The sequence below is a fragment of the Artemia franciscana genome, chromosome 13, assembly GCF_032884065.1.
Source record: "Artemia franciscana chromosome 13, ASM3288406v1, whole genome shotgun sequence".
NCBI lineage: Eukaryota > Metazoa > Arthropoda > Branchiopoda > Anostraca > Artemiidae > Artemia > Artemia franciscana.
This window is the reverse complement of record NC_088875.1, coordinates 33802064-33828095: the sequence shown is the minus strand read 5'-3', so window position 1 is coordinate 33828095 and position 26032 is coordinate 33802064. Positions and strand designations below refer to the sequence as shown.

The 26032-nt window shown below is 34.4% G+C and overlaps 1 protein-coding gene across 1 annotated transcript; it reads right to left on the bottom strand.

The window, feature by feature from the left end:
* Nucleotides 1-2293: 2293 nt before the first annotated feature.
* LOC136034840 (golgin subfamily A member 1-like) lies at nucleotides 2294-26032 on the bottom strand. Its single transcript, XM_065716299.1, has 5 exons — nucleotides 25947-26032; nucleotides 17616-17838; nucleotides 9683-10261; nucleotides 8048-8257; nucleotides 2294-7029 (listed from the first exon to the last, which is right to left on the bottom strand). Exons 2-5 carry the CDS (start codon nucleotides 17832-17834, stop codon nucleotides 6892-6894), a joined length of 1146 nt encoding a protein of 381 aa, XP_065572371.1. The 5' UTR covers nucleotides 17835-17838; nucleotides 25947-26032; the 3' UTR covers nucleotides 2294-6891.

Sequence of the window (26032 nt, the reverse complement as noted above, 5' to 3'; positions counted from 1 at the left end):
AAAGAACTCCCGTAACAGTGTGGTAACAACACACCGTAACAAAGAACTCCCGTAACAGTGGTGTGTGTGGTAACAACACACCGTAACAAAGAACTCCCGTAACAGTGGTGTGGTTTACACCACACCACTGACCCAGTCCAGAGTCAGCTTTCTGTGTTCTTTCAAAATTATGATTTTACACGGAACCATCCGGCAGATGTAGGATAATCAAGCTGTTACTTTTTGCATGTATAATCCTATTTCTCTTGCTAGCCGTCATGTAAAGTATCTGTTTTTTCTGTGTATCTTTTATTTCTAACTTCCTTTTGTTTCTTTCTTTCTAGAAATATTCAAGTTGCGATCTTAGCAAAAACTATTGTCTCGAAATTGTTTTAGTCAACTTGAGAAAATAATGAGGTATCAAAATTTTGACAAAAAAGTTGACCAGCTATGAAAGTTGGAAACAAACCTTTAACAATCCCTCAAGAATATGAACTACGAAAAAAGGCCCGAAAGACAGTTGTCAATGGTCAAAGGACTAGCAAGCAAAAATTCAGCTCAATTGCCAAACAATTAAACAGTTCAACAGAAAACCAATCCTTTTTGTTACCCTAAGCAAGGATTCACACAATTACGCTTGCAAGAAATGGCAGGAGCCTCCAAAGATGGAAAATAATGTTTCAAGACCATGAACGGTTAAAGAGAAACAATAGGTTTTTAGGTAGACTTTTTCAATATGTTCAAGGGATTATACAGTATTAACTCTAAGACGAAAAAACGGTACATACAAAGCTTCCCTACACCGTTGATCTTGGCACCAGAAGCGCCCACAATACCGGTGATCATACAAACATGCAAATAAGCCAAGTTGTCAATTTGATCCAGTTCAAGATTAGCCGTTGGTAATTAAACCGTCATTTTCATAGCCGTCTCCCCCAGCTTAATGTAAGCCACCTGTAGCTGCTTCTTCATGAATACCATGGAAATTATATTACAGCGCATTGTCATGGTAAGCAGGATTATGCTTGAATGGGAAAACTGAAAGGTAAACTGTTTTGTCCTTAGTGTCTGCTTCTCAGGAGGAATCTTAATGCATGCAGGATTGCATAGCCCCCAAGACCCCTTGGTATCTGTAAGCATCTCTAATATAACATTGATGGGCTGGAGCACCGATAGCCGCTTTGTCCATGTATAAATCGTATATATTTTTTGTGTTACGGAACAACTACAGATAATAAGTTTTGTTGGTTGTAATTTTTTTTGTCAGGTATTCTGCAAAGGTAGATTTTTTCCGCCGTGAGGCCCATATTTTTCACAAATCTAAATTATTGAAATTTCTTTACTCGTAATAGTTTTATCAACATAAGTATAGAAGTATCGGAAATTGGCCCAAAAGTGTCATAGCTTATATTTTTTTTTTAAGTTAGGAAGGGAGTGGGTAATCTGTCAAGCAAACATTTTGCATGAATACTATTTAGCAGGAGTATAGTTTGTTACTTAGTAGTATTGCTCGCAACCCCAGTCGAGGTTAGTGCAGTCAACATGCCAGTGTTGGAGCCATAATAATTATCGTCATAAAGGCCCCTATGCTTTCAAGACTGTTCCCCCCTCCCCTGAGTATCAAGATTTTTACAATTTCTTGCATATTCTCTCATATTATCCATTCTATTCATCTGTTTTTAACATATTTTAATCTAGCTGTTCACTATCCTTCGAAACAAATTCCTGCATACTTTCCTGTCGTGACCTGGGTCCACAAGAACTATGAATAATTATGACCAGAGCCACGTGCACACGCAAATAAATTACGGCCAGAGCACACGACTAGTTTATTCCCAACAAAAATTGTACTTATGTGATATAAGATATTTATTTCAAAAATTTACTATCACAACCTTTTTATTAACTGTAAAATTAATTTTACAGTTAATTACAGTTAATAAAATTATTAACTGTAAATTAACTGTGAATTTATACAAATTTCACATTGTATTTCAATTTGTTAGCGCACTAAATTTTCGATGAATAACAAATAATAATTCAGGTCAATTCCCCAAATAATCACGAGTAAAAAGAAACTCAATTGTTCTCTTTGTACGAGGTTGGAGGGGGGGGGCTGGGAATTCCAATTATATAAACTAATAATGCTTACATTATTCTGCTTTTAAAGACCTCAGTTTGTACGTTAAAAAAAAACAAAAAAACATGACAGTAAAGTTCTACCCGAATTATTAGAATAAGCAATGGGGTAGGCAAGATCGCTTTTACTACGGCAGAATATATGCTAGTGCATAAACTATGATTATCCAAGATATCCACAACCAGAATACTGTATATCTTTATTAAAAACTTAATGTCTTATAAGAGAGAAAAAGAAAAGAAAAGGATTCACAAAAAGACTAGCTCTGTTACTGGTATGCTAAAAATTTTTGATAACTGACAAAGAACATTTCACACGATTAGATTCACAAACGACCAAAGAATCAAAATCACAGGAACAGACTTACATCTAAACAAAATTTAACGGTTGATTTTCCATCCATATAAAGTAAATGTTGCTCAAGCAAAATTGCAAATAGCAAAATATAGGTAAGAGAAAATTCAATTCTTACGCTTCTGAATTTAATTCCCGAGCCTTAGCCTTAGAAGATATCTATGGTTTTTAATTTAGCTCCAAACAACAACACTTCGCCGGGCAGTTAGGTACTAGTTTTTTTTCATCAACAAAACCAAAAAACGCCATAAAAAAAAAAATGAGTCTTGAGTCTTTTGTCGGTTTTTAAGTTTTAATGCTGCCGTACTTTAATTCAAAAAGGCTCTTTACAAATTTTTTCACAATATCCTTTCATTATAATTCTTGTTTTCATTGTCTATGATTATTCATTTACTTTTATTCTTGTTTACTTTGTTGTTATGTTGGTTTATTAATTTTCTAAGACAGTTACCATGCACAGAAATAGCAAGAGAGATTAAAACCTTTCTTCGAAGAATTATGGAGCTTTCACGTTGTCACATAATTAAATACCTGATGTTTTCTACGTTATTTTATGTTTTTTAAATTACGTAGTCCTTTCTTGCTCTTTTTGCCATTTTACATACAATCCCATAAACCTCATTACAAAGAACAATAATTTCCTTAGTATAAGGAATGCCACGATGTTAGGCTACAAATACGACAATAGTTATTTTTTTTTAGAAATCTCATTGAATTTACTTGAAATTCTGGCATTTTTATATGCTGCCTTGCAAAACTAGGCAAAGGCAATCTTTTCCTAATAATCTACATACACCAAACAATTTAATCTTGATGAGTATCATCTACAGGAAATATTTATTTTTTGCACTTTATTGCACTTGTTTCAGACAATTCTTCTCTAGGGTATTTCTCAAAACACAAACTAAAGTGTGAGATGCCTCTGGTGTTGTTTTAATTTTGCTTTATTTTATTAAGAGCAAGTGACCAGTGTAGCCTACATATGTTATCAATATGAAACGAAACTTTCCAGGGATTCATTTTTTATCAAAAGTAAGTAATTACAGTATCTAGATTATCGTAAAGAACACTGGCTTTAATCAGTTTTTTTTTTACTGCAGTAAATCTATATAAATTATCCATTTTTTTTGGACAAAATTTTTCAGGACAAAGTTTATTATAGTAAAGTTTGATTAGAATGGTGCATCATTTCCTGGTCACTGTAAATATTTCCAAACATTCGAGTAGAATCGGATATTGTAAAGAGTAACGTAAAATCGGAGTCTATTTTCTAAGTTTCTTACGTTACATAAAAAAGAAAACTTGGATTGTATTGACGCAGAGGACAAAGGAATACTGTCACGCAGCCCTTTTTATTATGTGCAACAAGGCACTCAAAGCAGTGTAAAAAGCTTGTCGTGGAAAAAGCACAAATATAGCTTAATTACGGAGTTAGAAATATTTCGAAAATACTAGCAGACATTTATCCCACGCCTTTTGTTTAGTGGGATGGATAAATTTTAATTATTTCGAGTGCAGTATTTGCTTCATGTTCCATAAGCTGCTGGCTTTTATGAAAATCCTAGTGGAACGATTTCTGCTAAAATATACAGCAAAAGTGAAGAGCTTTATGGATAAGGCTAAACCTTATCCAATAAGTTGAGAAATTAAATGCTGTCCCACCTATGCACTGAGGAAAACCAGAGACAAAAAGAAGGCTAAATTGTGTAAATAAAAAATCCCATAGCTCCTTAGAAGAAAAGAAGAAATCCCACTTGTCATTCTTAGCATTACACTATGCACAGACAGGTAGAATGAAACTATGCATAATAAACCAACAGGGAACATAAATTCGTAAAAATGTACTAAACTTCCGACATGAAACACATAATAGGTCTAAAATAGGGATGCAACATAAGCACTTTCAATGGTAAGACCAACAACAAGTGCAGATCCAAATATTTAGCAAATAAACACTGCCATCTATACCTTATCAATTGAAGGAGAAACAGATTGGGTCTCAAATTTATAGCAATAGGACAGAAAATGGATTATCACTGCACAACTAGTGAAAAACTCTTAAATACTGAAATATTACATCAGCATCGTGCAGCTAAGAAAGTATGGATAAGCTAAATCAGGAATTACTTTTTAAATTTAGGCCAAAGACAAAATAGCTGGATAACGCATATTCATTTATATTTTTTTGCTCTATCTTAACGCCGTACAAGCTTACTAAAAGAAGGCAATTTTTTACAAAAGCAACATCAAACCTAACTCACCACAATTTTAATTCAAGGAGCCAAATATGCAGAGGAAAAGCTCAAAAACATAAGAATTGGCAGAGAATAAATTTAAACAAACCAATAAAACTAACAATCAAACAAAAAGAAATATAAAATTTAAGTCAAGAAATGGGTTTACTAATACAAAAAAAGGGCCCTAGTAGTCATTTTATACAAAATTTTCATTAAATTTCTTCGGCCTACAAAGTTAAGAGCTGATATGTACGATGGGAAATATGAAGACAAAATAAAAGCCCTTTCAACAGATTGAAAAGAATATACGTATGACGTCTGCAAAGATCCAAGTCGACCATTGTCCGAATGTTGTTTGCAAGAGATACTGATACAAGATACTGGAAAATGGCTGCTTTAGCAAAAAAAAAGAAAGAAAAAAAAAGGGTGATTTTAACCAGGTGATTTTACATCATGATAACCAAAGGTTATCATTAACCTTTATATATCGATATATAATGATACATCAAAATATATCAAGCTGTGCTCCGTCCGCCAGATAGTTAACAGCCATATCAGGTCGAGGATGTAATTACAAAATTACAAAAAAAAAAAAAAATTACAAAAAATATATTAAAAAATAAAAAATATAAAACAAAAAACAAGGACAATCGCTGCAAGTGTGTAGAATAGATCAAAATTCTGTTTTTAGAATTTCCATTACCGTTGAGGCAGATTGCTTGTTCGGGCCAAAGGTGATTTTAAAAGGTGAAAAAAAAGTGATTTTAACCACAATACATGCCCCCCTGGGTTTTCTTCAAATAAATTCCGTTGCTTTACAGGAAATTTTAATAATAAGAATTAATAAGGCATATAGTCAAATATTCTGTATTTATATTAACATAATGTTATGCATAATCTTTTATGTAGTATAGAAAAAATATTTCTGCAATAAGAAAGGAACTATCACCCCAGAGCACCAATATATATTCCCAGGAATGATGGAACATTTGAAGTAAGTTTTTACCCTATCCCCCTCTACACATCCTTCTGTATTCATCTAAAGGTTCACGGCGAGTTTGAAGATTTGGGCGTAAAAATACACTTTCTTTTTGAGGCTTCAGGCAACAGCAAATCCAAACAACAATATCTTATAAAATAGGAGTCTTCATTGGCAAAATATCATCTATGCATTATATATATACATAAAGAGCCGTAAAGCCACATCGTTACTGACAATATCACATGGATATTATTTGCCTGAACAATGTTAGCTGCATAGAACGTCCAGTGGAAGTATCAGACTGCTGAACAGACGACACTTTACGAAAGTCTTTTCGACTTAACCAACATAAAAAAGCGACCTCAAGACACAAAAGGTTTCGAATATGTTACAATAAAATATGAAAATTATTCAGTAGAAATTGAGCCTTTTATATTTCCAATCTCTTAACTCCTTTAAACAAGTACAAAATAACATACATAATAAACATACAAAATGAACAGGCACTTGAAAAATCGGCTCGATTGAAAAATAATGTTTAATGTTAAACTGATTGATTTTTGTCACATGAATATTTAGTGAATTTAATTAATGTTTAATAAAGAAATTGATTTTCATGAAAATTTACTTATAATAAATGAAATTTTTTTTTATTTGTATGTAAAGTTGGTCATATTGGTTTCTAGAAAACAAAGATGTCTTTGATTAGTTACTTCTGAGGATTAATTCTAAGAATTTGGGAATTTTTTTGTGAAAACAAAAAATTAGGACCCATTCAAGAGAAGCACTCGTGGAAGAATTATTTCAGGTAAAAGACTGATTAGAAGGGGCTAGGTGGCAAATTGAGGCGAAAAAAAAACAACTAATTATATAGTTAGAACATGGCGGAGTCGCAAAAGTCTGGCCATTTGGAAGAACCCAACACGTTCTCTGTCTTTACATAGGTACCTGAATCAATTGTTTGACACTAAGATAAGATACGACACAAGTGAACTTGACGCATAAAATCAAAGAAATAGCAACGGGTACTTTATTACATTCACAAGGTCATTGCACTGCATTCCAAAGTTTTGGTAGGCCTGTGGTCATTTAGGCCATTACTGCTAGACATACCCAATAATGAATTTCTTGGAAGAAATGAACAAGAATTTAAGTTAAAAAAATCCCGGTAACAAGATAGGAAGAAAACATTGACGGGGTTAAAGATTTTCACCTTTAGGTAAGTTAGGGCGGGATCTAAACCAGGAATTCCTCCATTCAAGCATCTCTAGTAGAAACTTTTCTTCAGCTTTTGTTAGTTTAAGCAGAGTAGATACAGCTCGTACTAAATGTTTACCCTGAAATGGAAAATGGTTATTACTAGAAAATAGCTTTACTCTAACACTAAAGGCATTCTCCATTAATGATTGAATTGTAGAGTTGTGATTTTATTGACGATCCGACTGAGAGAATCTACTCTTCATTGACAACCCAACGAATAGATTATCCTTAGGACTCCCAAATCAAAATCTTGCAACAAAGCAAGATTATCAAGTTATATTGTCAAAATGCGTTCAAAACTTTTGCCAAAATAAAATTCATTAAATATGACAATGCAAGCAATATTCATATTTTTCTAAGTTCTTATTTCGATTACAATCTCGACTATTATTGCAAAAATGTCAAAGATTTTACCCATGAAAAGAATTTTCGTGCATAATTCAAGCAGTGGAAACGATGCACACCCATGATCAAAGGGATTAGCAGCCAAGTTTCTACAATAAAAGATATCTGAAATGACATACTGCTCAACTGCTGAAATTATTTGCCCAGCAGTTATTTGCAGCTTTAAATATTGAGAATTTTCACTGATAAATCTCGCTTAATATAAATTAGTTAGTGTCCGTAAAAACTAGCCAGCCATGTGAGGTTATAGAAAGGGTAGCTGAAGCTAATATTTCTTTTCAGCAATTTAAAAATAAATCAATAAAAAATGATTGCTTATAGGACTAATAAAACGGAATCGATTATTACAAATGTATAATCAAAAGAATTTCTACGAAAAGAATTTCTGGAAATGGACAGTGTTAGTTTTCAAAAAAAAAAAAATCTGACAAAAAAAGCAAAATTCTTCAACACATACATTATTCTGAAATATATGTCTAAAAATGAGATTACTGTTCATTCTAATGTCTATCCATTCTAAATTTGCTATATTTTATTCACATTCAGTTACTTCAAAGTAAACAACAATGTTAAAAAATTTGTTCAATGTTGCATTTTAGTCTTCATAAACAGTTAAAAGTTGCAGTTGAAAAAAAAGAAGAAGAATAAGTTAACTTGAGTCAAAAGTATATAAATTCCATGCTGCTTTACCTCATAATCATCACTTGTCAGGAATTTAAAAATAACATTTTTCAAATATTGAAAGTTCACATCTTCTTTATTTGCGTCGATCAGCTGGGTTGCTTCTGGTGCTGAGACACAATCAGGCACAATTGTTATTTCCTTCACATCAGGTACTTTGATCTGCTTTTGAAGCTCTTTTCTTACACCAGAAAGAAGTTGTTGCAGATATTTTATATTCTGAAAAAAAAACAAAAAATCACGAGTCCAAATATTATTTCGAAAAACTTGCAAACAGACACTTGACATATCAAAACCAAATATGGATGATTTTAGGCAGAAGACAGCCTTGTATCCGCAAAGCTACTTTGCGTTCACCTGCTTAAGTTATTTTTGAATTCACCCAAATATGCAAAAGGCAGAAAAAGGGTGGTGCAGTGACCAAGACCTAACTTTTCATAAAAAAAGAATTTTTTGAAAAGACCTATATGATTCGAGAAAACTAACTGTGAAAGAGTACAGATAAACTAATACCAAGCACACTAAAAACAAGCCTATAGGCTTTTGATATGTTCAGCAATTGCTTTAAATTCGAGAAGTTTCTTTTAACTGGCTTTTTGAAATCGTGTTCGAAGACCTATGAGAAAAGGCATATTTATACGATTGTAGACATTTCAAGGCCTAGCTACTGATTTCTAGCTTTTTCACTGGTTGCGCTTGTCACTAAATACTTTTGAAAAATAATTGTAAAAGTGTCAATTTACACTCTTGTCTTTACTGTTTTTAGCATTAGTGTCTTTGTAAACTATCACACTGATTTTTAAAGATTATTTAGTGACTAACACTTCCAGTTAAGAAGCTAAAAATCGATAGTTAGGTCTTGAAATGTCTCCAATCACACACGTAGGCCCTCTCATTTTGCACGAAGGATTGGTCATGGCACCATTCTATTGCATCTTAAGGTGACTTCAAAAATAATGTTGTGTGAAAATTCTTGAAAGGTAACTTTGTGGATATAAGGCTATTATTTTTCATTAGGCTTCATCTTTGTAATGATACAGAGGGGGATTTCCCCCAGTATGAAGAAAATCCTATAACCTTGGCAACTACACAATGAGAACAAACTGTAGTTTTGATGTAGCATGGTTTAACTTTTTTGTTTTTTTTGTTTTCACCCAGTACAAGTGTTATCTGAGCTCTTTATTCAAATGGGGAGTGAGTGGAGATTTCTTGTAGAAAAATTACAATTAGTATGTAATTCTCTGTGCATGAAATGCACTGCTAAAATGAAAACATTTTAAAAGCTAAAGTAACCCAGTAGTCCGACATTAAAACGTGAACAGTGTGTTTTGAATTAAGATAAAACATTGATAGCACTCTTTTTCCTCCTGTCATGCGTATTTACAAATATTCCATTAGTCTGCTCTCCCCACCGATTAGATAGAAAACTTTCGGAAAAACTGAAACATTGGGCGCAAAATTCATTATTTGAGCAATCCAAACCATGAAAAATCTTAAACAAAAAACTGTAATATCCCCCCCCCTTATCACAATAAAATATCTACTGATCGCCCCTGTCCAAACAAATGTGTTATTGTTAATAAAAAAAATCCCTTTTATGTTTGAACTTACAGAATTCAAAAACATCATATCATATAAAATTACCTTATTCTTTTCTTCAACTTCTTCCTTCAGGCTATTTACTTGACTGACTATTATTTTATAAGAGTCACTATTTTCAACGTCCACAAAATTCCTTGAAGACATGACTTTTTGACTAAGCTCTTCCACCTCTGCTTCTAAACTAGAGACTTTTTTAACAAGATAACCGTTTAAATCACTTAACTTATTGTTACTCTCCCTAAGGTGATGAAGGTCTTCTTCGATAGTTTTCTTTGAATTCTCTAGAAGTTCAGTTGCTGATGACGATAATAATTTTTCATGTTCCAAAGCTACGTTACGATTATTCAGTTTTTCCAACTCATCCATGTAAAATATTAGTTCATTGTTTTTAACCTTTAGACTGTCACTGACTTCAAGTAATTTAATTTCCAGGGTTTTATTGGCATCACTCAATGCATGTATCGAGGTATCTTTATCTTTGAGCGCCTGTTTTAGTTCGTTTACTTCATCTATAAGCTGCTCCATTAAATCACATTTTTCATTTGGAAAACTACATTGGGATTCTTTTTCTTCAAAGACAGCCTTCTGATCAGCGTTTCCAAGCTTAGTTTCTCCTTTTGTCTAAAAAAAAAAAAAAACAACATATTTTTTGCCATACTAAAAAGACAATTAAAAAATAGAAGTTATCTAAGCAACAAACACTAATCCGTACCCTAGATATGCTTTCTCTATTATTAATGCTCAATGGGCTTTACTTAACTAAAATAAGATCACGGTTGCCACAATAGCTGGAACCTAGTAAAGATTTAACCACAGGCCATAGTAGCCAAAGGTTTAAAACACGTTTAGAGTCATTTAAAGCTAATTCAAGAATTATAAATATTGTTTCGCTTTATCTAAATATTAAAAGCTGATCGCCAAAACAGCTTAGTGGGAACTACGAAAAAGAGCTTGAAAACTGATGAAAATGGAAGCAGACCAAAGAAAAAGTGTACCATTGGAATCAACATGGTCACAAATCCTTGAAGTAAGATTTTTAGCCCCACGTTTATACTACTGCCACTACTACTAACGACTTATTGCAGGATCAGGTCACCCATGGTCAACACAGCTATGTATACTCCTCCTCTATCCCAGTTTATTCAAAGCCTCCCAGGAAGTTCCCATTTTCTTTAAATCTTTCTTTATGAGATCCTCCCACCCCAACTACGGACGACCTGCTTTCCGTCTAGCCCTAGGGGGTTGGCCGAAAAGAACACTTTTTGGCAATCTCTCATCCTTCATCTGCAGAACGTGCCCTAGCCATCCCAACCTTTCTCTCATTATATCCCTAGAAAGCGGGATTGAACCATACTTTTCGTACAGCCTAATGTTTGAAATACGGTGAGTCAGCCGGCTAACCAGAACAATCCGTATGAAATTTCTCTGAAAAACATCTATCAAATCTCCATCCGCTTTTTGGAGCGCCTACACTTCAGGGCCATGTTTGACTACTGTCTTCACTGCAGCTTTCAATATTTTAGTCTTGTTTTGGAGACTTGTCTTCCTATTCTTTCAAACTTTTTTTTAACTGTAAAAAAAAACCTGAGCCTTGGATATTCTACTTTTAACATCGTCACTGCTCCCATCGTCTTTACTAATAATACTAAGTAAGTGAAGCTGTCCACCTGATCCATTTTTTCGTTACCCAATGTCACCTTTATGTCTTCACTTATACCTAGCCTTAGTGACTTAGTCTTCTTAACATTTATTTTCAAGCCTATTCTAGCAGCTTGAACTCGCAAAACTCTAAAAGCTCATTCGTTTTACCCAAACTTTCATCTGGAATGCTTAAATCATCAGCATAATCTAATTCCAGGAGAAATTCTCTCCCATTTGATTATGTGGTCTCCCATCGCCTTTCCTGTGCTTTTTTAAGATAAAATACATCAAACTGATCAATGTAAAGGAGAATAGAACACAACCATGCTTAACTCCTAATTTAATACGAAACCAGCTGCTCACCTCATTTCTACTTTAACCACAGAAGTGTTATTCTCATACATAACCCTAATCACTTTAATGTATTTGTCTGGTATACATACAAGGACAAGACCTTTACTAATGCTTTTTTTTATAAATAAAAAGTCACAAAATTTAAGGCCTAATGCTACTATGTCTTCTTCTTGTTACCTTAGTTCCATTAAACAAAAAAAGTTTTTTTTTCAACTGAAAGTAAGGAGCAACATTAAAACTTTAAAAGAAAAAGAAATTACTACTTAGAAAAGGAGGGTCGTCCCTCGTCAACACATCACTCTTTACGCTAAAGTTCGAATTTTGTCCCAACTCAAATTTTGGTGTAAACAACGAGATTTTGATGAGGATTGACCCCCTAATTTAGGTAATAATTTCTGTTTCTTTTAAGTTTTAATGTTGCTTCTTCATTTCAATTAAAAAAACTAGCTTTTTGAATTTAATTCTTGATCGTTTTTTAAATAATGCTGGAAAATCCGACTGCCCCATCCATGGAAAATTTCCTTCCCCCATAAAAAATTCCATGGGTAGATCTTCCCACGTAATTCTCCTGATCCCCCCACAGAAAATACCCACTGAAAATGTCTGTATACTTCCCAATAGCCAATACTATGTGTAAATAAAAGGCAAAGTTCATAACTTTCAGCCCTTCCCCCTGGGACTGAAGGATACTAAGTCATCCCAAAGACATAGTTATTAAATTTTTCGACACTGCTGAACAAAATGGCAATCTCATGATTTTGATCAGTTGATTTTGGGGAAAAATAAGCGTGGGGGGATGGCTGCCCTCCAATATGTTGGGTCACTTAAAAACGTTACTAGGACTTTTGATTTCCAATCAAATGAGCCCTCTCCCGATCTTATACGATCAATGATTCGATATGATCACCCATAGAAAAAAATATTCCAAATCTGGCAAAAAATACAAGATTCCAGATTTTTGTGGCTTTGGGCTTGAAACCTTTTGTGGAAGGGGCTTGAAACCTCTACAGTATTGTTCTCTGGTATGCTAAATCTGATGGATTGAATTCATTAAGATCACTTGATATTGTGAGGTGTGTTCCCCCTTTTCAAAGATTGGAAAAATCTTCTCAGACTCGTAACTTTTGATGGGTATCATTAAATTTAAAGAACTTTACATATTTTGAATAAGCATCAAAATTCAATTCCCTTGATGTATCTATTATTATCAATAATAGCTTCTTAGATTATTGCTTATTAAATTATTAGATTCTATACATAAAATATTATTGCTTCTTAGAGTTTGGGTTGACATTGAGCCGCGTCGCTCCTTACTTACAGTTCGTTACCAAGAACTGTTTGATATGATTATCAACATTCATCTTTGTTTTTATCTGTATAGTGTTTTTAGTGTTAATATTGTAGCAATACACTATTTCGTTTAGATTTTTTTAAGTGAGTAATGATTTTTAAATGATCATGAAAATGATTTTTAAAGTAATTTTAAAATTTTTTATCTTATTTAACCAGAGAAACTAAAATATTAGCATGATCGTCAAGACTAAGCCCAATTGAAAGAAAAAGAACATGGTTTCGAACTCCCAAATCCCATTTAAATGTACTTGACTTTGCCTTGCCAAACCAGAAAAAAGACGTTTCTCCCACTTCTTATATGAAAAACTCAAAGAGTGTACTAAAGTGAAAAAAGACGAGACTTTGCTACTTTCAAAAGAGATTAATATAAATAAATAAAAAGTTTATAATGCACATATAACACAGCGAAACTCAGCAAAATTTATAAAGGAGAATAATTTAACCGTCTTCATCTATTTTGTGTTAGTTTGTTATTATTTTGGTTTAACCTAAGTTTAAGTTTATTTGGATCCTATTTGAGATTTTCTGAATACATACAACTACTTTTTGTTACAAAATACTTTTCGCTGACAATAGATCATTGAAAAAAACAAAAAAACTGTAAATTTGACTGTGTTGATCAAAAGTTTTTCCAATACCGTGATACCGAGAGGGACCCAGCTCACATGTCATGGGGAGGGGTGTCTTTTTCCCATGCGGACCATGTGATCATACTAGCACCGCCAACCAACTGCAATTTTACCAGTCATAAATGGCATTTTACGCGAAAGAGAAACCTTTGCATGTCAGCCCAATGTGCTCCAAGGATTATTTTTGATTATATAGGGCTAAATTAGCATGCAGAACGTCACCTAGTTTTCTAAGCACATACATATACCTATTGTGCCATTTTGGCAAAACTTGACATTTTGTTTTTCATAGCAGTGTAAAGCAGCAGTGAAAAATGAGATAAAAAATAAAATAAATACAGCTAATGTTTTTATTTAGTTTCTATAAATAGCCTCGTGGTTTGGATCGGAATATTTAGACAGCTTCAAAGAAAACTTCGGGAAAATCTGAACAATCAACTTTTTTTCCGAACCACAATTTTGCTAGCCGGGGTATATCCAAAGTGACTTCTATTCAAAAAGTTTCAGCTTTATTTGAATATAAGTTAATGTGAAAACTTTTCATAAAGTTCAATTTGAAAACTTCAAATTTTCATAAAGTCCAAAAATAACTGTTTTTATTGATTATAAATTATTCAGGGCTTGGTTATCATGAACAATGAAGCCCTGTTTAGTTTTTTATTTAGTTTTTTAATTGTGCCTTTTTGGAAAAACTGGCTCTTTTATATTCAGTCAAATGTAAAGCATCAGTAAAAAAAAAAAAAAAAAAAAAAAAAAAAAAAAAAAAAAAAAAAATACGACTTAGGTTTCTTTAATTTAGGTTTACTTAGGTTTAGTTTACCTTTACTTAGGTTTCTTTAATTTATATCATGTTTCTCGTGGGTATAAATTAAAAAATCAAAATGAGCACTACATATCATAAATGAGCGAAAGCTAAGAGCTCATATGACACTTGTGATGAGGTCAGAAGAGCCAAGAGCTCATATGGCATGAGCTCTAGCAAACTTCTAAGAATCAATAGATTGATTTAAAAAAAAAAATCAGAGGCTTAATGCCGGTCGGGATTTGAAATAAGAGCTCTGAGACACGAGGTCCTTCTAAATATAAAAATTCATTAAGATCTGATCACCCATTCGTAAGTTAAAAATACCTCATTTTTTCTAATTTTCCTCTCCCTTCAGCCCCCCCAGATGGTCGAATCGGGGAGAACGACTTTATCAAGTCAATTTGTGCAGGTCCCTGACACGCCTACCAGCTTTCATCGTCGTAGCACGTCCAGAAGCACCGAACTCGTCAAAGCAATAGACCCCCTCCCTTTAACTCCTCCAAAGAGAGCAGACCCAGTCCGGTTACGTCAGTCACGTATCTACGACATTTGCTTATTCTACCAACAAGTTTCATCCCGATCTGCTCTAAGCGGTTTCCAAGGTTTCTGGTTTCCCCCTCCAACTCCCCCCTATGTCACCAGATCAGGCCGGGACTTAAAATAAGAGCTCTGAGACATGAGTTCCTTCTAAATATCGCATTTCATTAAGGTCCGGTCACCCGTGTTTAAGTTGAAAATACCCCAATTTTTCTAATTTTTCCGAATTAACACCCCCCCCCCCAACTCCCCAAAAGAGTGCGGATTCAGTCCGGCAATGTCAACCACGTATCCAGGACTTAGGCTTATTCTTCCCACGAAGTTTCATCTCGATCTCTCCACTCTAAGTGTTTTCTATGATTTCCTGTTTCCCCATTCAACTCCCCCAATATCACCAGATACGGTCGAGAGACGCGAGCTCCTTCTAAATTTCAAACTTCATTAAGAACCGATCACCCATTCGCAAGCAAAAATACCTCATTTTTTCAATATTCCCTCTCCTTAAAGACCCCCAGATGGTCTAATCGGGGAAACAAGTGTTATCAAGTCAATCTGTGCAGGTCCCTGACACGCTTACCAATTTTCATCGTCCTAGCACGTCCAAAAGCACCGAACTCGCCAAAGCACTGGAAATCCCCCCCCCCCCCCGACTCCCCCAAAGACAGCGGATCCGTTCCAATTATGTCAATTACGTATCTAGATTTGTGCTTATTCTTCCCATCAAGTTTCATCCCGATATCTCCACTCTAAGCGTTTTCCAAGATTTCTGGTTTCCAAGATTTCTGTTTACCCCTCCAACCCCCTGTGTGCCAAGATCCAATTCAAATTGAAAATGGAGCATCTGAGACATAAGATCTTTCTATATATCAAGTTTCATTAAGACCCGATCACCCATTCATAAGATAAAGATACCTCAATTTTCACGTTTTCCAAGATTTCCGGTTTCCCCCTCCAACTCCACCCAATGTCACCGGATCTGGTCGGTATTTGAAATAAGAGCTCTGAAGCACAAGATCCTTCTAAATATCAAATTTCATTAAGATCTGATTGCCTGTTAGTAAGTTACAAATTCCTAATTTTTCCCACTTTTCTGAACTACCCCCCTCCCACCCAACTCCCCCAAAGAGAGCAGATCTGGTCCAATTATGTTAGTCACGTATTATGGACTTGTGCTAATTCCCATCAAGTTTCATCCTACTCTCCACTCTAAGTGCTTTCCAAAATTTCCGGTCCCCCCAACTCCCCCAATGACACTCGATCTGCGGGATTTAAAGTAAGAGATCTGTGTTACAAGGTCCTTCTAAATATGAAATTTCATTAAGATCCGATCACTCCTTCGTAAGTTAAAAATACCTGATTTTTTCTAATTTTTCAGAATTAACCCTCTCCTCAACTCTCCGAAAGGGAGCAGATCCGTTCCGGTTATGTCAATCACGTCTCTAGGACTTTTGTTTATTTTTTCCACCAAGTTTCATCCCGATCCATCCACTCTAAGCGTTTTCCAAGATTTTAGGTTTCCCCCTCCAATTCCCCCCAATGTCACCAGATCCAGTTGGAATTTTGAATAAGAGCTCTGAGACACGGTATCTATCTAAATCTCAACCTTCATTAAAATCAGATCACCCATTTGACTCAATTTTGAAGAGTAACAAGTCAATCTAAATTACAACATTAGACCTTATTTCTTCTTTTTTTATTTTGTCCCTCATTGTCATTTATACACATCATTGTCATAACACATCATTAGATGTGTTATCATGTATCATGTTATCATGTATCATGTGTTACCATTAGATGTGTTATCATGTATCATGTCTCAATTTTGCAAGGGATTAGGTGCTTGGGTTTCAGTTACACTCAAAATGGTGTTGAATCTGATGCCATGATTCATACAGTGTTTACTACCAGAGGAAAATGTTATATAAGTTTTATAGATCATCCAAAAGTCACAGTAATCTAAGTAAAAAGTTTGTCAATAAAAAGAAGTCTTCAGTACATCCATTTAGCACTCCTTTATGCACAAAGGACTTACTACTAAAAGTTTCTGATTTTTTAGAAAACAGCAAATATGGGACTAAACTTAGAAGTCATTCCCAGAAGGATATAGTTATTCGTAAAATAACATCAGAATAATATCCATAATATCAGACATCTAGTTAATAAAATATAAAAATACAAAGTAAATAAATATTTAAGTCCTACACTCATAGCCAACTGTCTTTTAGTGCAGTGAACAGCCTACAAAGAAGAAAATGTAGCAGCCCACCATGCAAAAAGTGGGGTAACAAAGTAGCAATGCTACTTGGCAGTTTCCAAATTTGCTGTCAGATTTTGTCTGAAAATACCATACTTACGTATAAAAATATTTTTTGCTCAAAGAAAAACTGTCAAAACACAAGTTGTGCTGCTAAAGTGTCGGCAGCTTTTGGAATTCTGTCAAATTCTGCTATTGGTAGCTTTGGAACTTTTTCCATACCAGGTAGTAACAACTAATATATTAACCATGTATATCTGAAAATTTGTTGGTAATTTAACAAAATAAGTCACAATAGTTCTTCAATCATCCCAAAATGGTTTTCAACAATCTTGCCACTTCTTTGGCTGTGACAACTGAAATTAAACAACCCTTAAAATTGATTTTAAATGAAGACACTACCTGATTTGAGGACAAGTCTTGCACAATAGTCTGATCACTTATAGATGTCATACTTGCAGATATACTAGCAAGGCTTTTTTGAGATCCATGTGCTATGCTTCCCTGAGAGGCTCTAGTATCTTTCTTAAGAGCAGGTATTGGAGGCATAAAAGATGTGGCTGCATTTCTAAGATCTTCTCCACTTGTCTCTTCTATTTTCTCCTTCAATTTCTTGAACATGTTCCTAGAAAGCAAACATTTTAACACTCATTGAATGTAAATAATAGAATCATAAAAGTCACCCTGAATTTATGTTCAGCCTCTGGATGCACATAACAAACACAAAAGCCCATATTTGCACCCAGAGTCCTTGTAAGAACATGTTCAGTAAGTTGTTGGCACTAAATGCTTCTAAACATAGGTGTTTCACTCAATTAAGGTAAAACAATATATGAAAACACTGAATAGAAAACAAAAATTGAACTTTTAATTTAGCATATGGGTAAAAAGGAACCAATCATTTTCCTTTTTACATGGAGCTGGCATCCCAACCATGAAACATTCCCCTACATGCAAAATTGAGCAGCCACAGAGAAAGTAGAAAATATGCACCTCGAAATGTTGATCAGATGTTCTAAGGGGTACCAAAAAGACCAGACACTCAAAACAGTTTTAGAGCAGGGACTAGTGGGTCTCCAATATATCAATTTTTGCCCCCACCCCCTACCCCTTTCTCAAAACTAATCCTGCATTTACCTGAAGACTTAATGAAAGGTAGAATGTTTTGACATTAAAATGATCACTTTGAGGCTGGAGCTGCCTCCCTCCCTAGCTACAGAACAATCAGAGAATTCTACTGTAGAGGTTTAAAGCTTTTGTCTACAAAGGTTTGAAATTGTTTATTTTTTACCAAAGAAAAATCCTGGATGATTGATCACTTTTTAGATATCAAAAGTACCAGAACTTTTCAAAGACAGGGGCTGTTTGTTCTCCAATCATTTTTTACTTTAAAAAAAAAACGAAACTAAATATCTGGAATTGTACATTTTTTGCAAAAGAATCATCATGGATAAAAACAACAACAAGTAAAACAACAGGGAATTTACCCAAGATAAAGAAATTTGTTCAGACATTAAAAATAATTTGGCCCTATATCCAAGAGCCATTCTTAGCAGACTACTCAAATAAATGAATAAAACAGTTCCAAGTTTGTTGTTTTTATGATGGAACCACAGTATGGCCTTTGTTGTCATTTGAAGATCATGAATATGTTTTGTTTACAAAATTTAATAGGAAATTTTTGTTTCTCCTAGGGATGATTGTACCGAACTAAGGGTCCTAAAAGACCAGCACCCTTTTAAGTAATTAAAAAAATGAAGGGCAACTGGTCTGCTTCCTATGTCCCTTTTTCCCCAAAGACATCTGAATGAAATTCTGAGATATCCATTTGGCTCATTATAATAGAAAGGTAGATACATATAGTGTCTTTTGATTTAGTTCAACATATCTTTCAACATTCTCTGACATTCCACCTCAATACCATTAGTCTTTTGAGACACACACGGGATCAAACAGAGACATAGCTACTAGACCTTGGAAATATTTACAATAAAATGACTTTTTATACTTTTTATTAGTAGAGAGGGAAGCATCTAAAAGTATAAAAGGAAGGGGGTAGGGTGATTTGCATTCCTTTTATAGACTAAAGTATGTCCTGGGAAGGCATGTCCTAGGTTTTCAACTTACATGAAGTACAAGAAAAGTGTTTCAGATTCACAATTTTGTTCAATCCTGATTTATGAAGTTTCAAAGATCTGTCATTACATTTACTAAATGTAGGAAAAACCAATGTTATGGCTTAAGATTCAGCTCAAATAACAGGAATTGCATTTTCAAATCTAAAACTAGAGAGAAAGAAACTGAAAATTAAAGTATGATATTGTTTTGTCAAAATTCCAATAGGTGTAGACCTGTTAAATAGGCAAATTTCTAAGACTTAGAATTCAGAGGTAACATAGTAGCTTGGTAATACTTTTTCATTTAATTTTGGGTTTTAGTCTCTTTTTCAACATTAAATAGAATTCTACCAGCTGTAATTACCTTACCTTAAATTGGATCTTGGAGCAGCCTAAGGATTTCTCCCTGTCAGGCTCCAGAGTTTATGATTTGAGCTGATTTCAAAGTTCTTTAATGACCCAGTGCAGTTGGAAGATCAATAGCTTCCCAGTTGAGTTTACACTCTCTGGAGGACCACTCAGCATTCAGCCTTTGTTTGAAAATGTCAATGGATTCAACAGTAACTGTTTTTTCAAAGAGTTTGTTCCAACTGTTGATGATTCTTAAAGAAAAGAATTGAGTGCCAACTCTGGATAAAGTAGACTGCTTAACTTGTTTCAGTTGATGACCTCTAGTTCTTGACTTAGGGTCAACAGTAGGAAATAATGCTGGGAGAGTATTAGCCCTTACTAACTTATAGGCTAGAATGGGCTCAGTTCAATTTCTTCTGTATATAAGTGTTGGGAGTTGCAGCTTTGATAGTCTTGCAGGATAGGAAAGCTCCTGCATGCCATATATAATTTTGGTGGCACCCATCTGCATATCTTCCACAACTTTAATGTCTTTCTTAAAATAAGCTGAGATTAGAGACATTGTAACTTCAAGCTTGGGATGCACAAGTCCCTTGTACAGAAGACTAATGACTTGAGGGGGAAAAAGGGAAAGAATACACTTAATCAGCCCCATAGCTGAACTAGCACAAGCAGCAAAACTTCTTAGCATAAGTGCTGAATTTTAGTTCAGTGTCAATAGTTACTCCAAGATCTTGCTCATTATTTACAGAGAAGAATGGGTGGCGTGAGAAAAATATGAGCAACAAGGATTCATTTTGCCAAAGTGAATGACATGACGCTTAGCAACATGGACTTCAAAAGGCCAAGCCTTGGCCCATTGACAAATCAGTCCAAAATTACTTTGTAGAAGGGCATGACCTTCACACAACAAGGCTGATCAACAAAACTTCAGGTTGTCAGCATAGTGTCAATTTACTGCTGATAGTGGAAGGATCATTATAATATCTTCATCATTGATGAAGATATCAAATAGTGAAGGACCCAAAATACTTCCCTGAAGAACTCCACTCAAGACATGCATAGAGGAAGAAATAATATCTTGACCACAGCCATTAAATAACTTGACACATTGAGATTGCAAAGAAAAAAAAAAATAAAGGATCCAGAGCAGGGATTTCTCTTTACGCTTGACTCCACATTATATAATTGCAAATTGCTTGTGACAAACTTTGTCAAAAGCTTTAGAAAAGTCAAGCATAATCATGTCAACAGGCACCCCAGTATCAAGTAACTTAGTGATGTGGTCATATGATTCAAGGAGATTGGTATAAGCAGATCTTCCAGAACAAAAGCCATGCTTTGAGCTGAGCAAGATCATTTGCTTTGAGATGTCTAATAACTGCAGAATTGATTGATCTTCCAAGAACATTAACAACCACTGATGTCATCCTAATATGTTGCTAATCTTCAGTAAAATCATTTCCACCTTTCTGAAACATTGGAATTGATCTCATTAGAATGATTCTCTTAAACTCCTTGATATGTTTGGCTGTCTGGTTACAAAAAGTTTTAAGACTTGATACTTGATACTTTTCTGAGTTTTTGTTTCTGTAGTGACTCCATGCACAGTGTTTCTATTAATTAGCTTATTATTTTGGTAGTTAAAAAAGGTAAAATCTTGGCCTATTTTGCCCAAAAATTCTGATGCAAGACTTCTCAGCACGCAAAATTTCATTTTTGGCATTAGACCAACTCGCATTAATATTATCAGTAACAAGTTGTTTCCAACTGACATTGACAAGTCTTTTGGAGACTAGTTTGTAATTGATATATTTTTGTTGCTTAGAAGATGCTTGTTTAGTAGATATTATAGCTCCAAAATAATTACAATTACTAATGCTATTACCAACAGGTGTGGGTGGATATTATTTTCTTAATAAGAAGGTCTGGATTAGTGAAAATAACCAGATTAAGAGTGTTAGAAGCTTGACCCTCTCTGAAATTTGTTGGTTGAGATATTGTTGGACAGAGAATTATCAGAGAGAGAAGACAAAAAAAGGAAAATCCCTTGTACAAAACCAGATCCACTAATCCATTAAATTTCAGGATGATTAAAGTTCCCCAGAAGGACAAGATCATAATTTATGAAACTGGACATCACATGGGGAAGCATAGCACCAAAATTAGATTAGGGGTTGAAAACACTGGGAGATCAGGGGCTTCTTTATACAACACCCACCACAATTGATGATGTTTGGTTATGTATTTTTATCTAAACAGACTCAATTCTCTCAACAGTCACAGAATTAGGATGGATGAGACTTACCTTTAGTCCATCCCTGACATACAGGCGAATTCCTCTGTGGCAAAGTGGGGAATTCATGTTTGAAAAGAGTTGATGACCATTGATTTTAATTTCATAAAATGATAAGGCTGACAAGGTGTTTTTTGGTGCAACTTCTACAATTGCTACAAGATCCACTTTTTCATTATCATACCAAAGGTAAGTTCAGAAAGTTCATTAGGGAGGCTATCAACGTTGGAGGTAAAGAGCTTCATTGTTTGTGAGGTAAGAATCCAAGAGGATGCAGGACTAGAGTAAGCAGGAACTAAAGAACTAATATATTATTGGATACATCACTGTGAAAGACAAAGAAGAAACTATAAGTGAGCAAGTTAAGTCATAGTAGAAACACTTGAAATAGAAGCAAAAGAAAGGTCAGCATCAGACAAAGAAATACTATTATGAACACTATTATGCAGTTGAGAGACAAGATTAGGTGGTGCTAATCCATATTCATTTCAATCATTTACAGGGGTACAAGAAGGCACAATTATTAGTGGGATATCAGAGCAGTCAGGGGGATAACTCTAATTGTTTTTTTTTTTGTATGATAGCACCCTTTTCAATTATCAAAATCTAATTCTCCTTTAGCTTTCTAGCATTTCAACTCCTTGACTAGAGCTTGGTACAATCTTCCTTTGAACTGTTACCATAGAAACAGATTGTTCCTTTAGTTTCAAATGATTTGTGTATGATCTGTTTTTTTGATTCAGTAAACAAGATGGAGACATAGAAAGGAGGCAGCTACCAGAGGGTTATTGCCAGTTGTTGGCTATTTGGGGAGGGGGTAAAAATGTCTAGTCCATAAGTGTGGCGAAAATAATTGTTCAGGAAAACAGCATCATCAATCTAGGAAGGGGGGAGGGATTCCATATGCAATAATATTCAAATGTCTTTCAAAATGTTGACACTCAGAACATAATGATTATCTTGGCTGCCTATTGCTGTTATTTTCCTGGAAGAAGGCTATTAGCAGAGTAGATTCTTCAGCTGTACATAGGTAGAATATCTCAGAAAAGAATAGTCATTACAGAATGCATTTATTTGAAGCTTTTACTTAATACTGACAAATGATGAAAACAAATCTGGCAATCTTTTCAAACAATGAAAGGTCTGATAGCTAAAACTTTCAGTGATTTTAGTGCTTCCAAAATTGGATAAAATAAAATGTAATCAGGGGCATAATTTTGTCAAAATCATTGCCAAAATAAAGGCAAAGATATAAAGATAATTATAATTATATTCCCAGGATGCTTGTATTGTGCAGGCTTACCTTAGTCTTAAGACGATTTTTTTTTCTTATCTTAGTTTTAACAAGACTAAATTTCAGATAGAAAGGAGGTTAACTGTGGTCTGGGAAGGGGGGCAAGTTAGGGTCTGGAAGGAACAAATAACTCTGTGATGTGCAAGTATACACTGTGACAACTCAAATTCAGATAGATCTTGATAAATTAATACTATTATTAGACAAGTTTCTCATTGCCAAATTCAGTGCTATTGTTAGTTGATGGCAAATATCTAACAGCAAAAAAATGTCCACTTAACTGGATATGTTCACTTAAGTGGATATAATCCTGCTGGATCTAGCCAAAGCTTTTGACAAAGTTTGTCACTGCTACCTCATTAACAGGCTATATACCATATCTCTTAGTCCACAAGTGATTGGTTGGATCAAGGATTTTCTGAGAGACAGAATACAGCAAGTGAAAGTGACCACAGGACCAAACAGTCACACACTCTCTGTTAAAGTCAAAGTCACCAGTGGGGCCCCCAGGGCAGTGTCCTGGGCCCTACCCTGTTCAATATATACATAAATGAGCTATCCCTTATCAAACAGTTTGTGGTAACAAACTATAGTAAGGAGCAACTCAGCTCAATAGTAACCAAAACATTTTGATGCCAATAGTTACATCAAAAGAATTGCATTTTAATGCTGATTTTAAAAATATAAGTTTCATCAAGATTAGTCGTACCCATCAAAAGTTAAAAGCCTGAGAAAATTTGCTTCATTTTAGAAAATAGGGGGGAAAACACCCCCTAAGAGTCATACAATCTTAACGAAAATCACACCATCAGATTGAGCGTATCAGAGAACCCTCTTGTAGAGGTTTCAAGCCCCTACCTACAAAAATGTGGAATTTCACATTTTTTGCCAAAAGACAAATCATGGATGCATGTTTATTAGGGTTTTTTCCCCAAAGGTGATTGTATTGACTCAGTGGTCCTAGAATGTCAGAAAAGGGCTCATTCTAACAGAAATTAAAACTTCGAGTGCCCTTTTTAAGTGACCAAAAAATTGGAGGGCACCTAGGCCCCCTCCCATGCTCATTTTTTCCCCAAAGTCACCAGATCAAAATTCTGAGATAGCCATTTTATTCACCATAGTTGAAAAACCTAATAGCTATGTCTTTGGGGACGAGTTACTCCCCTGCAGCATTATTTAAAAAACAATGAAAAATAAATATGAAAAAAATTTTCTATTGAAAGTGAGGAGCAGCATTAAAACTTAAAACAAACAGAAATTATTCGGAGATGAGGGGTTTACCTGCTTGTAATACCTTGCTCTTTACTCTAAAGTATTTTTAGTAGTTTCAACTATTTATTCTATGGCTTTTATGATTCAGAGGTCATTTTTAAGGAATTGGGACAAACTTTAAGCTTTAGTGTAAAGAGCAAGGTATTGACAAGGGGTGAACCCCCTCATATATGCAATAAAAACATACAAATATAGAAGTTTGCTACATAAGTTAATTTGTAAGTTACATATATTTTTTAACCATGACATGAGTAAGGCCACTCCTTAATTAGAGCCACTCCTTAATTAAAAAAGGACAAGGTAGTTCTTGAGCAAATCCAACAAAAGGCCACTAAGCTGATTGCCACAATGGAAAACAAGCCCTATAGTGAATGGCTGATGGAATTCAACCTCCCCTATTTAGTCTACAGGCAGAAACGTGTGGACATGATGTAGGCACACAAACTCCTTTAAACCAATCAAGAAAATGAGATCCTGGAGATTGACCCCTCCCACATAACAGAAGGACACCCAAAACAAATCTGCAAACTTATAGGTATATAATTTAGCTAGGATGAAAGTGAGAACATCATTTGATGCTTTTTTTATGCTCTTTAATAGTTCATATGAAATACCTTTAGGGCCCATTTAAAGGCTCAAGATGCATTTAGCCCCAGAACTATTTTTTGAACAATGAAAGAGTTTTTAGCTATAAAGTTTTAAAAAATGTAGTTTTATAAAAAAAGGCATGAAATGATGTTTTCACTTTCATCTTAGCTAAATTATATGACCCACTAGAAATTTACTAATATATCTTTGGAGTATAGCCTATTTGGCCTACTTTTGAACAAGTTATTTATAGATTAATGGCATGTTTCAAACCACTTTCCAATAACTTTACCACTGTTTAAAATTTCTTTGTGTGGTTAAAACAGTCAAATACCTTTGAGACTCCTTTAAGGGCTCAAGATGTAGGCTAATTAGTCCAAGAGGCAATCACTAAACTATGAAAGAGCATTAAAAAAGGCATCAAATGACCTGAGCACTTCCATTTAAATAAATTATATGGTAAACTAGGTAATTACCAAAATTAAATTGTACTAGCCTAGGCTTTTTTCTGTTTAGTATAGGCTAGCAGGTTTCCTTCTGAAGTGTCTGACTACAAAATATTTACTCTAGACAAGTTATTTTTAAGAAAGAACCATCCTTATTCAGTAGTAAACCTTTAAATAGTTTTTGAATTCACTTCTTATAGTTTAGTTTCATTTGCTCCCCCTCAACTAGCCTACTTTCAAGATCCCCTCATATAGAATTGTGGCGAATCAGCAATGTAGCCTAGACCTTTTTATAATATATAAAAAGATTTCATATTATGTAGATATGATAAAAAATATATCATTGACATATTGTCATTTTCCTCCTACCCTTTTCCAGCAAATCAATATGTTATAAAGAAACAGCACATGTTCTCGCAATTTGAAAATAAATGTTGGAGTCTCCTCGCGTTCAT